The 15,999-nt window shown below is 36.7% G+C and overlaps 1 protein-coding gene across 6 annotated transcripts in view; it reads right to left on the bottom strand.

Moving 5' to 3' along the window:
* The window catches only part of LOC144964381 (complexin-like), a 225,067-nt gene that overhangs the window by 15,632 nt on the left and 193,436 nt on the right, over positions 1–15,999 (bottom strand). For all 6 annotated transcript variants that reach the window (XM_078898562.1, XM_078898565.1, XM_078898560.1 and 3 more), the window contains 2 exons: positions 11,273–11,414; positions 971–1,083 (listed from right to left, as the gene is read on the bottom strand). In XM_078898562.1, the coding sequence (XP_078754688.1) occupies positions 980–1,083; positions 11,273–11,414 (246 nt within the window). In that variant the 3' untranslated portion in view covers positions 971–979. The remainder of the gene's footprint in view (positions 1–970; positions 1,084–11,272; positions 11,415–15,999) is intronic.

The following is a 15,999-nucleotide window of genomic DNA, read 5'->3' as shown; positions in this document are numbered from 1 at the left end:
ATGACACAACTAACCATGAACAAGACTGTACGTATTTTGAAAAATCTAAAAAATAAAACAACTAACGCTTAAACTTAAATTTAACAAAAGAAACCAGAAATTTAAATCAATACTGCTAATTTTAAATGATAAATCTCTTCGCGTTAACGATAATATTATATCTCATTTGGGAAATCGAGAAACGCAATTTTAAAATAATGAAAATGTTATGATTTGATGGATATACAATGACACGTGTATGATAGAGTTCTTGCGTGTAGGAATTGAAGGTATGATTAAGATAGAAATAAAGAGAAGAAAATATGGAAAGAAATTGAAATAAAGAAAGGTTTGAAAAAGCGGTCTTGAAATTATTTTTGTTTGTATCATCAGTAGAATAGAAGGGAGGTGTTACACGTTTATTTTATCCTGTGTTTTCGTTAGGGTTTAATTTTTCATTATATTAGCTGATACTTTTTGTATGAAAATGTTGATTAATGAGTTCGTTTACGGTAATATTAAATATGATGAACTATTTTATCACGATACAAGATTGTAAAATATTCTTCAATTTATGAAAATATCAATTGATTTATTATTATTATTTTATTTTTTTATTTGTTTAAAGAAAAAAAACACTCGCAAAGAAAACGTATCACTTTTTATGGAAAAAAAAAACAAAACAAAACAACAGAGACAAAACACAGCAAATCCAAAAACTGACAAGCAACTAAGAGGCTAAAAACACATCACGAAAATCTGGACAAAAGTAACAAAAGCGAATAAATGATAACTGGAACAATAACAATGATAATAATAATAATAATAATATGACCAATAGTTGATACATCGGGGTAGTGGATAAGAATCGACTGTGTAAAGTGTTGGCGGAACTGAAAGTAAAAAAAAGACAAAACAAAACAAAAAAAAAACACTCCCAATTACTACTCAAAAGCAAACACCGCAACATAGTCAAAGGGACGTAACTTACATGATTGCTTCATTGCAAAACACATTTCTGGGTGACTTCCCCTACCCCTTGCGCCAATTTGGCGGGAATTTCACTGACTTTGGCGGACAGTTCGTTTAGATTTGTGGGGAATTCTGCAAGAAAAGAATGGAGAAAAGCCTACAGACCACGATATACATACAGATCAGAATTCGAGTCTCTACAAAACGATTTTTAAAACTCAGCTTCATTTGTACAATTTTGATGAAGGTAGAATGCAAAAACAAAATCTTTGAACATATCTCGTTATCATCGAGTACGATCCTGTTCTATACCTGCCTTAAATACAGTGAGAAGATTAATATATATAATATATATATATATAAAATATATAATATATAATAAATGGCAACAGATAACTGCACAGAATACGTATGTTATGGGAATAAATCTTTCGTCAGCCAACAAGGAAAAAATGAAAATGTTGAGCCCGACGTGCATGTATTTGCAGGTGCGATACTCAAGAGCAATTATGGACATGTTTCAACATTGTTGTGATTTAGAATATTTGCTTTGGTTTGAATGTGTATTTTCATTAGAACAATGAGACCACAACAATTTAGGTTATCAGACCTGAAAATATGAGTGCTTTGAGCCCACCCCCAACGCCTCCCTTCTCCCATCCAACTCATTTTAATGTTTTGCCCATTTCCCCATTACTGTTTGTGCCCATTTATTTATATATTATTCATTTTTGTTTTGCTGACGACATGCCCGTATACCTGAAACGATCGTATTTCCAACATGGTTACCGTATTGAAATATTGTGATCAGAATTTTGAGCACTCCTAGCTTTAGTCAATCTCTCTCTCTCTCTCTCTCTCTCTCTCTCTCTCTCTCCCTCTCTCTCTCTCTTTCTCTCTCTCTCTACATATATATATATATATATATATATATATATATATATATATATATATATATATATATATATATATATATATATATCTATCGAGCTTAACAGTTCCAGACTCAAGTTTACCCTCCAATATAACACAACAGTGTGAGAAAACAATATACATAGGAATAAATACATGTACACAATTAAAATTTCACACATGGAAAAATAACCCATCCGAAGAGAACGTCTGCTAATCTAAACAAAAAAAAATTGAATTGGAATTGATAATTGAAGAATGAATGTTGTTGGCAAAAAGATAACATTTGAAATATCGGAACACAGGTCGTATAAAAAATTGAATGACATGAATTCCTAATCATCAAAACAGGAACATATAATATGGATAATAATGAAGTATTCACAACCAAGATAATGAATCAAACCAATCGCGTCTTTACAGTAATACGTAGGGGTGTGTCACGTGATAAACTTTTGAATATATTATGATGAAAGATATAAGAACTGGGTTGTTTATTTAAAACATATGAAACAATTACCTGCCCTACTCTGGAAAAACGCGTAAACATATATTTTTTTAATTTGGCCAGAAAAATCGACCTTCAAATATAGATCGATTTAAATGATTTTTCTTGGTGAAAAACTCTCAAACCTGGGATCTCGTAAAGTCTTGATTTAAGTCCCAGGTTTGAGAGTTGCTTGCCAAGATGAGGGACATTTAAATTGATCGATAGTTAGGAAGACGAGTTTTCTGGCCAAGTTTTAAATACACGAGTTTTCCCAGAGTACGGAGAATGAATACGATTTCTTAAAATGGACAAAAACTAAAATTAATGTGAAACTTTAAAATATCTTTTTCGCAGCTGGGTCATCCCGATATTACACCGTTCCGATAGAACGAGTCACAAATAATTCATAACAACAATAACACATTAAATCATAGGAAATCGAGTACTCTCAGCTGGTAGCTATAATAATATATTATAGTGGTAATAATAGGCTTCAACAGTTGTGACGTCACTTCCCTCGTAATGAGGCATAGGAACTTAGTAACTGGATCTAAATTATGGCGGAAGCCCTTATGAAATACTTCTCCGACGAGCATAAAAGTGTATCCAGATGAGAAAAATAATTATAAATCTAATCATGTTTTGACTTTTATACATTCTGATCACATGACATGTGAAAAAGTTCTAGCCAGCATGAAGAATAAAAAGAACTGATTTTCTTTGCTTAGAACCAAGCTGCTGGTTGCTGGGCGGACGTGACATCAGACGATTGAATCCTATTATTAGAGATATGTCATGATGACGATGAAGGGGAGGTCATTGCCAAAGATCAACATAATAATATAATATATACGTAAACACATTCAGATGGAGTGTTTATTTAGCTATGCCAAGTCATGGAATATGCTCTTCTCTTTATAAATAAGGACAGAGACGAAAATGGTTAACACATAAATGTAATCAGAATTGAAGGATGGTTGTAAATAGTTTATTCGGGTTGACTGACAAATTCAAAGAGACAAGTTTTTAAGTACAAATTGGAAACATAAAAAAACCTTTCTTTCTTTTACGCCCCCCTCTCTCTCTCTCTCTCTCTCTCTCTCTCTCTCTCTCTCTCTCTCTCTCTCTCTCTCTCTCTCTCTCTCGCATTACTTTCACACTCTTCCAATGATACATCAAATTTAAGAATGAAATAAAAACTTCTAAAAGACAGATAGTTTTAAAAATGAGACGATCACACAAGTTTGTATTTTTGGAGAATGAAATAATATAAGACATAAACTAGCCGATATGAACAAAAACATGGGAATTCAGTATCACAAAGGTCAAGGTGACAGATAGAGAAAAAAAATAACATGGTTAAATTACTGCACTAGTAAAAAAAAAAAAAACAACCTCCAAAGAGAAGTAATGTTGAATATTGAGTAAACGTGTAGGTCATTATTCATGGAAAGCTTTCAATCATTTGTACATTGAAAATAAATAAATAATTAAGAAAATGTCATATGAAGAATAACATATTTTAGTTTTAACGCAAAGATAATGAACTTTGAGTAATAAATCTAAGATCAAGGGATGGGTAAGGTTTTTGATAATTTGAATTGTCATAAAGAAAGAAATATATTGTATTGTTACCCCCCCCCCCCCCCTCTTATAATTTTCTTTCATCGGTTTTGTCTAGCACTGTTTCATACACATTTTTTCTAGATTATTTATCTAACACCAGTGTCTGCTCCCTAATTTCTCATTTTGAGCCGAAAACCAACAATGTTAATTGGATGCCCTTTTCTGTTCCAATTTATATTATTATCAATACTAATAGATTGAGGTGACCCTCAGATTGTAAAAAAAAAAAAAAATTAATCTTAGTTTCAAAGAAAAAAAAACATCATATGCAAAGTTAGATTTAAATTTTAAACTCAACAGATGTCTGTACCCAGATCTTGTTTTTTTTTTTCGTTTCCAGACAGGGACTGACTGATTGACTGACACGAGAATACAATGCGTAGCTAAAGCGGCATAATAAACGTTAAAACAACCAACGAGATAAAGGGAATGATTTCGGATGATGTAAATAGAAACACTGCTGAATTGGGTGACACAATTCCACAAAGTAGACGATGAGAGAATGAAATTTAAATGATATTGCAGTCGGAATGGAACAATAACATTTTGGCACCGTAACAAATGGTGAGTATCAGGAAACAAAATGGCGGAAAAAATAATACTAAGTAAAAATGAATCAAAGAATATATAAATAAGTACTAAACTAAATTTTTAAAAACCCAATCAAACCAACAAAATAATTAAATACATAAATAAATAAATAAATAAATAAATAAATTAAAAAAAAATAAAATAAAATAAATAAATATACATAATGAAGATGAATGAATAAAATTCATTATACAACAAGTCGCAAAATGAGCGAACATGACGTTTCTCGCAGATATCACAAGGGTTGTAGTCACAACTATCCTGGTCACGGCACCAAAATGAGCAACGAGAAATAACCGATTATCCGTATCATCCTCTTAGTAACAACAGTTCTCCATGGGTTGAACACGACTCGTCTGTCTGTCTGTCTCTCTCTCTCTCTCTCTCTCTCTCTCTCTCTCTCTCTCTCTTTCTTTCTTTCTCTCTGTGTGTGTGTGTATGTAGAAATGGAATGACCCCAACTTTGTTTATGTACACATCAGGCAATTACTCACTGACATATTTTTTCCAAAATAATAAATAGACTTGAAAATGGTGAGATTTGTGATCAGAATAACAGAAAAGTAAAGCAATGTGTTTCGCTTAATTAAAAAAAAAAACCCAAAACAACACAACACAACACACCAATTGCTGATCTTAATTTTAAACCAGAACAAACATTAAGACTTTGTTTTTGTTTGTATCCGGCCAGGGCCAGGACAAAATCAAGTAATCTCATTCCAAGACAAAGACAGAAAGCTTGTTGGAAAACAGATACGGGGGGATGAAAGACACAGTGAGTGCCTCCTTTCCCACGACGGGAGGTCAGGAACCTCGACCAACATTTAGTCTTTGACGGTGTCAAGTTATTCATGGGCGCGACAAGTAATAATTCCGGAATGTGTATATTTAACCCAATATACACTATGAAACCCTAGCGTATCTATTCTCTTCACTTCCAGCGTTCTCTAGTTCATTGAATATACAGTATCAAAGATCATTTATATTGCATGTCAATGAATGGATCATTGCTACCATCTAGATAAAACAATGACTCCTTCAAGTGCCCTTGACATGCTAGAACAGTTCAAACTCCTGAAAAATAATCAGAGGGAAATAATTCTATATTTGGTAATTCTTAAAACGAGTTAGTACTGGTCTTTCAAAAATAAATAATCCGTGTGATCATCGGCAATTGTCAAGCCAGTGTCAATGAGTTGTCAATGAAAAGAGGCGTACGCCTATTTAACAATCCGATTCTGATCTATTTCACATTTCTGCAATGTGTAGAAGTGAGGATCTGAGAGCGAGAGCTGAAGTGGAGTCTCTGGAGAGTCTCATGAAAAGGAGATGGCAATGGTTGGGGCATGTCTGTCGCAGACCTGATGAAACACTGATAAGAAAGGCTCTGCGATGGACACCCCAAGGAAAGAGGAAGCGAGGCCGCTCCAATGAGATCTGGAGACGTACCGAAGAGAGGGGCCTAAAGCAGAGAGGTCTGTCCCTCGAGATGGGACAAAGAATAGCTGCTGATAGGACCAGGTGGAGATCCCTTGCATCGCCTCAAGTGCCAGCAGACCCGGAGAGGATTGAGTGAGTGAGTGAATTTGTAGAAGTTCGGCTGGCAAAGTCTGGATTTCAAAATTGCTGAAAACATTTCTCGTCATTCAAACGGTCACACAGTTTGAATGCGTCCTCGATTCCCTGAACTATCGGAACAATGGCGGACTCCATTATCTCCATCACCGCCCTTATGAAATACTTCTGCGACAAGCAAAAATGTGTATCCAGAGGAGAAAAAAACATTATAAATCAGATCACGTTTTGACTTTAATACATTCTGATCACATGACATGTAAAAAAGTTCTAGTCAGCATACAGAATAAAAAAATACCGATTTTCTTATTTAAGAACCAAGCAGATGGTTGCTGAGCAGACGTGTCATCAAACTATTGTATCCTATTTGGGATCAAACTCAGTATGTTTTGTGTGCTTTACAAACTGAACCACTCCCATCCCGTCCTTTTGTCGCAAAAAGATTGAAGAAAATATAACCATTGATAAGATATACAACACTGATAAATAATAAATAAATAATTAAATATATAAAAAAATAAATAAAAATACGATCCTGAGGGTAAAACTGGATTAACAGGGGGAAAAATTATTATAATGATGAAATGCAAAGAGAAAAAAATTAATCATGTATAACTGAAGAAAGAGGAAGAGGCGGCCAACCAGGTTGGTGTGTATGTGTGTGTGTGTGTGTGTGTGTGTGTGTCGGTGGGGGGGGGGGTGTCTGGTGTCTGACCGTCTGACGAGCCATGACAGGGCTGTCCCTAGGGTGATGATGTCTCTTTGATGGGGTTGACAGAACATGAAGAGTCAATTAGATCCCTTGTCTGTGGTCATTGCATCATAAACACTCATGGGGATTCTCTCTCTCTCTCTCTCTCTCTCTCTCTCTCTCTCTCTCTCTCCTAACTTTTTCACTCTGTCCTCCTTTTATTTTCCTATAATATATTACATCCCTCCCTCCCTTTCCTCTCCCTGTCTCTAATGTTTTTCTCGCTCTCTCTCGCTCATATTCTCTCTCTCTCTCTCTCTCTCTCTCTCTCTCTTTTTCTATCTCACACTCATAATCTCTCTATTTCTCTCATTCTCTCTCTCTCTCCCTCTCTCTCTCTCTCTCTCTCTCTCTCTCTCTCTCTCTAACTTACTCATTCCCTTCCTTCTCCTCTTGTAAGATATTTATCAGTCTGCCTGTCTGTATATCCCGAGGAGAGATAAGAATTATATATATATATATATAAATATATAATATATATATATATATATATATATAATATATATATATATATCTACCTTACTCCCTTCCTTCTCTTCTTTTGAGATGTTTATCAGTCTGTCTGTCTGTCTGGTTATCTGCCTGTCTGTCTATCCCGAGGACAGATAAGAATTCTCTCTCTCTCTCTCTCTCTCTCTCTCTCTCTCTCTCTAAGTAACTCCCTCCCTTCCTTCTCCTCTCTATCAGTCTGTCTGTCTGTCTGCCTGTCTGTCTATCCAGAGGAGAGATAAGAATTCTCTCTCTCTCTCTCTCTCTCTCTCTCTCTCTCTCTCTAACTAACTCCCTCCCTTCCTTCTCCTCTTTTGAGATCTTTACCAGTCTGTCTGTCTGCCTGCCTGTCTGTCTATCCAGAGGAGAGATAAGAATTCTCTCTCTCTCTCTCTCTCTCTCTCTCTAACTTACTCCCTCCCTTCCTTCTCCTCTTTTGAGATGTTTATCAGCCTGTCCGTCTGTCTGTCTGGCTATCTGCCTGTCTGTCTAACCCGAGGAGAGATAAGAATTCTCTCTCTCTCTCTCTCTCTCTCTCTCTCTCTCTAACTAACTCCCTCCCTTCCTTCTCCTCTTTTGAGATGTTTATACCCGAGGAGAGATAAGAATCGATGCCCATATGGAATTAATCCAGCATTGGATTTCATTATTTAAAACTGCGTATTGAATTGATCGTTGAATCAGATAAGACTATCTACAAATTACAAACAAACGTTAAAATATTTACTTAAAGATAAAAATCTAATTTGATTAAATGAATAAACAACATAATTAATAAACTAATAAACTAGTAAATAAATGATTAAATGAATAAATATGTGATAAATAAATAAATAGATCAATAAATATTAAAAATAAATAAACATATAACAAAAATAAAATAATAAAAAATACACGAATAAGTAAATAAATAAGTAAATAAATACATAAATAATAAACAAATAAATAATCAAATAACGTGATAACATTTTGTGAGATGCCTGACTGTGAGCAAGTCAAAGACAGACATGATATAGAACCACAATACTGTTTAGGCCCCACCCAAGGTAGGCGTAATGTTGAAACAGAAAATCTCACAACATTATAATATATTCATTAAAAACGATTTGCCGTCATTCAAACATAGACTATATAGCATCATAGTATAAGTATTATATCACAAAATGTACATAATAATAATCACAATAATATATTCATATACCATATATGGTATAGGGAATGAGATTAGCGGAATAGTAGCGTCCCTTGATTGGACGTCACCTTACAGAGAGAACGTCAATTTGGTTTTGCGCATGCGTCTCTCTCGTCCTCGCTATCGGTGAAGTGTCTCAAGCCGCTTTCACCGGAAGCGAGGACGAGAGACGCACGCGCACAACCAACATGACGTTCTCTCTATAATAACTTTTCCGCCGGTGACATCCAATCAAGGGACGCTACTCTTCCGCTAATCTCATTCCCTATATATAAATCACATAATAATAATAATAATAATAATAATAATAATAATAATAATAATAATAATAATAATAATAATAATAATAATAATAATAATAATAATAATAATAATAATAATAATAATATTGTGTACACTGCGGCAAGCTATGGGCCTCTCCAGACGGATGTGACCTTTCAACGTTCCCATTGGGGGATACGACGTTTCATCATCAGTTGGTTCTCACATTTCTGTTTACTTAGATAAAAGTTACCGACTCATTTAACCATTCTATTGTCTGTGTAGCTTCTAAAAGCCACGTCAATACATTTACTTTATCATTATTGTTTCAAAGTAAAATAGATTTTTCCAAAAAGTCAAATACAAAAAAGACACAAACACAAATAAAAAAAAACAAACAAAACAAAACTGATTACTGAAAAGCAACAAACAATATATATATATATATATATATATATATATATATATATATATATATATATATATATATATATATATATATAGTAGCGTTATCTATCGTTTCATTTAACTTAACCCACAATATCCTGGCTATGGAAAACATAAAAAGATCACATCCGAATGGAGAGGTTTATTTGAAAAGTTGGCGAGATTGAGATCAAACTCTTGGGATCTTGGACAGAGATAAATTGTCATCTAAGTAAACAGAGATAAATTGTCATCTAAGTAAACAGAGAAAATTTACTAAGTAAACAAGATAATGTCATCTAAGTAAACAGAGATAAATATCATCTAAGTAAACAGAGATAAATTGTCATCTAAGTAAACAGAGATAAATTGTCATCTAAGTAAACAGAGATAAATTGTCATCTAAGTAAACAGAGATAAATTGTCATCTGAGTAAACATTAATTGAAAGGAAACAAAGACAAAGAAAAAAATGAGAGACGAAAGATATATATATATATGATGTATGATATATATTATATGTATTATGTATATATATATAATATATATATATATATAATAGAGAGAAATATATGGTATGTATGATATAATAATATATATATATATATGATGTATAATATAATAATATAATATATATATATTATATATAATATATAATAGAGAGAGAGAGAGAGAGAGAGAGAGAGAGAGAGAGAGAGAGAGAGAGGGGGAGATAAAAAAAAAAGAAAGATAAAAATAGATATTAATTTCAAAAACAACAATTTTGCTAATACTATGACTAAAACCTACGCGCGTTATTTGAAGGTCTGATAGCCGAACACAATGATGGGCCTGTTTTAATATTGGTGTAATGCAGAATATATTTTATTTATTTGTGTTGAGAATTTACTTTACGACAATGAGCCTATATATAACAATTTGTTGGGCTATCAGACCTGCAAATAAGTACACGTCGACTAAAACAGATATGGTCTGACGATAACACTCGGGGGTGGAATGGCCTTGACCTACGCAATAGTATGTGCACTTTGACCTAGACCATGTGACGGTGTGGAAAATGACGAGATCCTTTCGCGAAATTTGAGATACGGTCAAAGTGAACGAATAATTAACGAATCCGAGGTAAGTAATGACGACGGGAGTCAAAATGTTACCACTGTTTACCAATAACACTTGAAAGATATCGAACGATTTATCAATTAATATCGATATCAGACGAATTAACACTTTCCTTACATTTTCGACACACTTCGAGTGAGATTTGAACCGGAAGAGAGGAAAGTTTGACGTCACGACTTCTGCTTACTGCTTGCCATTTATGAATACCACTTATGTTCTATTTTGAGTAGTTTTTCTACAAAGAACGAACGGCTTTCTTCAACAGAAAGGTTTAAAATCACGAGATGATCTCGTCATTTCCCAAACCGCCACACGATCTCGTCTCCCTTAGGGCTAAGGCCTAACCCACACTGGAGACTGATTCCGACAACCTGACCCGACACTGTCGTCCTCTGCCGTCTTCCGGATAAAGACGCCGGGCACGGACAAAATACGAAGAATAAAGAGAAGAGCCGCTAGACATACACATACCAAACACCCGGTGTCCTCTGTATTTGTTATCTTTCTTTTTTTTGAGCTTGGTATGGGAAGGTCTAGCGTCTCTCCTCTTTATTCTTAATATTTTGTCAATGCCCGACGTCTTTATCCGGAAGACGGCAGAGGACGGCAGTGCCAGATCGTCGGATTCAGTCTCCGGTGTGGGTTAGCCCTTACTTACGTATCACAGAACAACCTCTATCCATCCCTCCCTCCCCCCCCCCCCTTCCCCCACTCCCCCTAACCCTTGCTGCAAGCAGCGATATTCTCCCTCTGTGTATGCGTGTGTGTGTCTATGTATGGTGTGTTAAATCATAATCATAATAGTAATACAAGTGCGTGTCTACAACATCTCGTGTGTCACAAACTTCATCATACAAAGTTGAGACAGCAGCACAGGGATGAGAATTTACTTGCGAATTCATCCTCGTCCTCCTCATCCTTGCTGGCTTCCGCTGCCAGCTCGGCGGGCGTCTTCTTCCGTCTGCCCACTCTCCCCTCGGACATGGGATCTGGTTCCTCTTCCACAATCTCTTCTTTCTTCTTCAGGCCGTACTGGAAAACAAAACAAAGGGAGACAATAGTTTAGGTAGAGGTCTAAGTGTTATCCCTTCCACAATCTTCTTTCTTCAGCTACTGGAAACAAAACAAGGGAACATAGTTAGTAGTCTAACTGTATCCTTCCACACTCTCTTTCTTCAGCCGTACTGAAAACAAACAAGGGACAATATTTAGTAGAGGTCTAAGTGTTACATGAACAGTTGTAATATCTAAAAAGTGTCTATGATACAGTACTAGACAAAACAAGAAAATCAAATAAAGGACATGGAATCTAGTTCCTCTTCCACAATCTCTTCTTCCTTCCTCAGGCCGTACTAGAAAACAAAGGGAGACAATAGTTTAGGTAGAGGTCTAAGTGGTGAATGAAATAATGAAAAGATCTGAAAAAGTGTCTATGATACAGTACTAGACAAAACAAGAAAATCAAATAAAGGACATGGAATCTAATTCCTCTTCCACAATCTATTCTTTCTTCTCGAGACCGTACTGGAAAACAAAACAAAGGGAGACAATAGTTTAGGTAGAGGTCTAACTAAGTGTTACATCAAACAATGTAAAGATCTGAAAAAGTGAGGCGATAGAGTGCCAGACCAGCAAGAAAGCAAAATACAAGAAAGAAAAAATAAAAAATAAATAACAAACACCATCCAAAAAAAATCAGTCTACCTCGACTGGGGATCGAACTTCAGATCCCCAGATTACCGAATTTCTCAAAGCCAGATAAAAGTTTCCTGTTTGTTGTTATCCCTTTATTCTTAATGTTTCGTTACTTTTTGGTGGTGGTTTCTGTTGTTGTTTTTTTTCTTCTACATTAACTCATTCTAATTTTCCTTCTAGGCACGTACGACCTAAGAGTATGACAAGTGTGAACAAACTCCATTATAGATAGAACGAAGTTGACGTCACTTGGGTCTTTATTATGTTTTTTTTTTTTTTTTTTGCCATCTACGTTTTTGAGCAATTCTCACTTCACTGCATTATCCAGACTATAAAAGACTATATAAATAGTTACACATAGTTTTGTGTGTTGGTCTGTTATATTTCGGGTGGCAATGTTGTGAGCTTCTTAGCTAATCTCATACTACCTATAGAATAGCGGTTTCTGTCACAGACTAAGTTTTCTTCTGTCGGAAAGCAAGAGAAAAAAAAGAGTAAAACAGGAGGAAGACGTCACTCAGACGGCGGCCAATATCGTAGAAATCTTTCAATGAAAAGAAAAAAAAAAGACAATAATATAAGGTACAATTACAGAACCAGCCCTTAATCATTTCGCCCATACCGGGGCTGAAAAAGGAGTGAAATCTTATCGTTGTCTGTCTTATCTTAACGCCAGCCCATCGGCCCTAGTCCTGTCCTGTTCTGTTCTGATCGAGATTGGAAAGAGGTGGGGTGGGGGTGGGGGGGGGGGGGGGAGGAGAAATCAAATACGGACCGATTCTCGTTAGATTCAAGATGATACAGCAGATGGTAGCGGCGGGAAATGAAATGGAATTTCAGATGAGGAATTTCTTGTCAAACAAAAGGGAGTAGATTGTTAAGGTCTAATCCAGACTACCCATATTGGTTTTTTTTTTTTACCTCTCCTACTTCTACGTGTTTCAAGTGCTGTCGCCGCAGTCGTCTCTTTGAAAATTACTGTCTACAGTTTTTTTAAAAAAATCCTCATCATCATGGGTTTGAGCTTTGATCTTGAGCTTTTATATAGAGCAATATCCTTTAAACGTCACCAAAGTGCTTTTGTGCGGCGAGGTATAGTGAGTAAAGTTCCTTTTCCAAGGCAAGGACACGAGCGCTCCGATTGGGAACTCAAACCGTAGCCAATCGGCCCTAGTCATCACAGATTACACAACTAGTCTGTGCTAGACCTGCTCTGTTCCGATTGGGGTTGGAAAGAGGTGGGGGGGGGGGGAGGGGAATAAACACTGGCCGATTCTCGTTAGATTCAAGATGATACAGCAGATGGTAGCGGCGGGAAATGAAATGGAATTTCAGATGAGGAATTCCTTGTCAAACAAAAGGGAGTAGATTGTTAAGGTCTAATCCAGACTACCCATATTGGTTTTTTATATCTCTCCTCCATACGGCCATGTTGTCTTGTGGTATGACACACGCTTTCGGATTCGAAGGTCCTGGGTTCGAGCGAGCTTCGCTTGGCGCATAGTTGATGAGTCCTTGCAAAAGGCTTTTTTACTCACATTCTCTCACCGTGCTCGGGGTGTAAAATGAGTACCTGGCCGTTAACGGCGTTGTTTCAGTCGGAAAAAAAAATGTAATATCGCCTAACAGGCGTCAGGTCTCGTTCTACATGTTACGTGTTGGTGTTGGTCACCAACCATTTTGCAAAGCGCTTTGAGCACGTTTAGTGGATATTGCGCCTTATAAAAGCTCATGTTTTTTACGTGTTTGAAGTGCTGTCGCCGTCGTTGTCTTTGAAAATTACGTTCTACAGTTAAAAAAATATTCCTAATCATCACGGGCTTTTAACTTTGAGTTTGAGCTTTTATATAGAGTGATATCCATTAAACGTTACCAAAGCGCTTTACAAGGGCTCCCCGGCCACCAGCAACACAGGATGAGACATGACGCCTATTGAGAGATATCACATATTATATTTTCCAACAGATACAACTCTTTCGACACGTTTTACACCCGAGTACGGCGAGCGGATTTGAGTAAAGAGTTTTTTCCAAGGACACACGCCGCTCGGAGGGGGACACTCTAGCTATCCCTCTAGCTCAAACCCTAGCTGTCCTACACGTATAGCCCGACACAAGAACCCTCTATGACATACAGTTTGACGTCATTTTTAAGGTTTGTGCAGCATCTAGTGAGTTGTTAGTACAACTCAAGGAAACAAGTTATTCCATTGGTTGAACTATTTAATACAACTCACGATTTGTTTATTTTTTGTGGTCAAAGACTTGTCATTTGACCTTATTTTCTGGCCAGTGACCAGAATATAAATTAACGATGGCGACGGTTCCAGTGTCAGGCTATAAAAGTTAACGATGGCTACGCTAAGACCCACTAAGACCCATATTTTGACATCATTTTTAGATTTGTGGATCGCCTAGTGTTGTATTTAGAAGTGGTCGAGGAAACAAGTGATCTCATTGGTTGAACTAGTGAATACAACTCACGATTTGCTTTCTTTTGTGGCCAAAACTTGTCTTTTGACGTCATTTGTTGGTCAGTGTCACGCCATGAGTTTACGAAGGCCAAGCTCAAACACAGTCCTACCTTCCGATCCAATGGCGAGTGTCATACCGCGAGACCACATCATATCCGCACATAGACAGAAGATCGATTTCAATTATTCCTCCCCCCCCCCCCCCCCCCCAAACTATCATCGACCACTTTAACCACAGGAATGAAAGAACTCGTCGAAAACCACTCTGCCGTACTTTGGAAAAACTCATATTTTAAAATTTGGTCGGAAAACTCGTCCTTCAAATATCGATCGATTTAAATGACTCTCATCTTGGCAAAAACTGTCAAACCCGGGACTTCGGTGAAGTCCCGGGTTTGAGAGTTTTTGCAAAGATGAGAGTCATTTAAATCGATCGATATTTGAAGAACGAGTTTTCTGGCCAAATTTTTAAATATGGGTTTTTTCCAGAGTACGGCAGCACAGTCCCCTTTGTACTCCCATCCCCTCTCCAATTCATTTTCCCACTTCCTCCATTTTTCCATTCCTACTTCACTTCTTTATCAACCAGTTAACTACCGTATTCTAGAAAAAAAAAACTCGTATTTAAACAATTTGGCCAGAAAACTCGGTCTTCAAATGTTGATCAATTTAAACGACACTCATCTTGGAAAAAAACAAAACAAAACCTCTCAAACCTGGGAGTAAAGAAAGACTTCGCTAGACTCAGGTTTGAAAATTTCAGCCAAGATGAGGGTCATTTAAATATATCGATATTTGAAGGACGAGTTTTCTGGCCAAATTTTAAAATTCGTGTCTTTCCAGAGTTCGCCAGTTTACAGTGGTTGATGCGATCGAAAAGCTCGTCCAGCTGGACAATTCAAATAAAACAGTCCCTGGAGTCGCCCCGCCCACTTCCAACAGTAATCAGTCCTCGGTGCTGGCTCTGATTCTACTCCAGACTCTATTCCAAATAGCTAGCCCGATCTCTCAACCTTCCCTTACCCTTGATTCCAATCTACCCATTCCCCCAGCCTCCTACCAATCTACCCCTTCCCACACCACCCACCCATCCTTTTCTTTAATTACAAACTACGTATTGCCCCTTACCCCTGTTTCCAATTCATCCCCCCCCCTTCCACCCTCCATTCTCTATCTCCATTATTCTCGTACCCACCACATCTGTATATGTACTAAAATTGAGCTTTTATATTGCGCAATATCCACTAAAGGTGCTCAAGGGCGCTTTACAAGGGGTCCCTTGCCAACAGCAACATTGAACATGTAGGATGAGACATGACGCCTGTAAGGCAATATTACAATTTGTTTTAGGACGGAGACAACATTTTACAACTGAGTACGGTGAAAGAATGTAAGTAAAGAGCCTTTTCCAAGGGCTCAACCATGCGCCGAGCGAGGCTCGAACCCAGT

Source organism: Berghia stephanieae, chromosome 2 (assembly GCF_034508935.2).
Source record: "Berghia stephanieae isolate SIO BIC M18660-M18661 chromosome 2, UCSD_Bste_1.3, whole genome shotgun sequence".
Lineage (NCBI taxonomy): Eukaryota > Metazoa > Mollusca > Gastropoda > Nudibranchia > Aeolidiidae > Berghia > Berghia stephanieae.
This window is presented reverse-complemented; position numbering and strand designations above follow the sequence as displayed.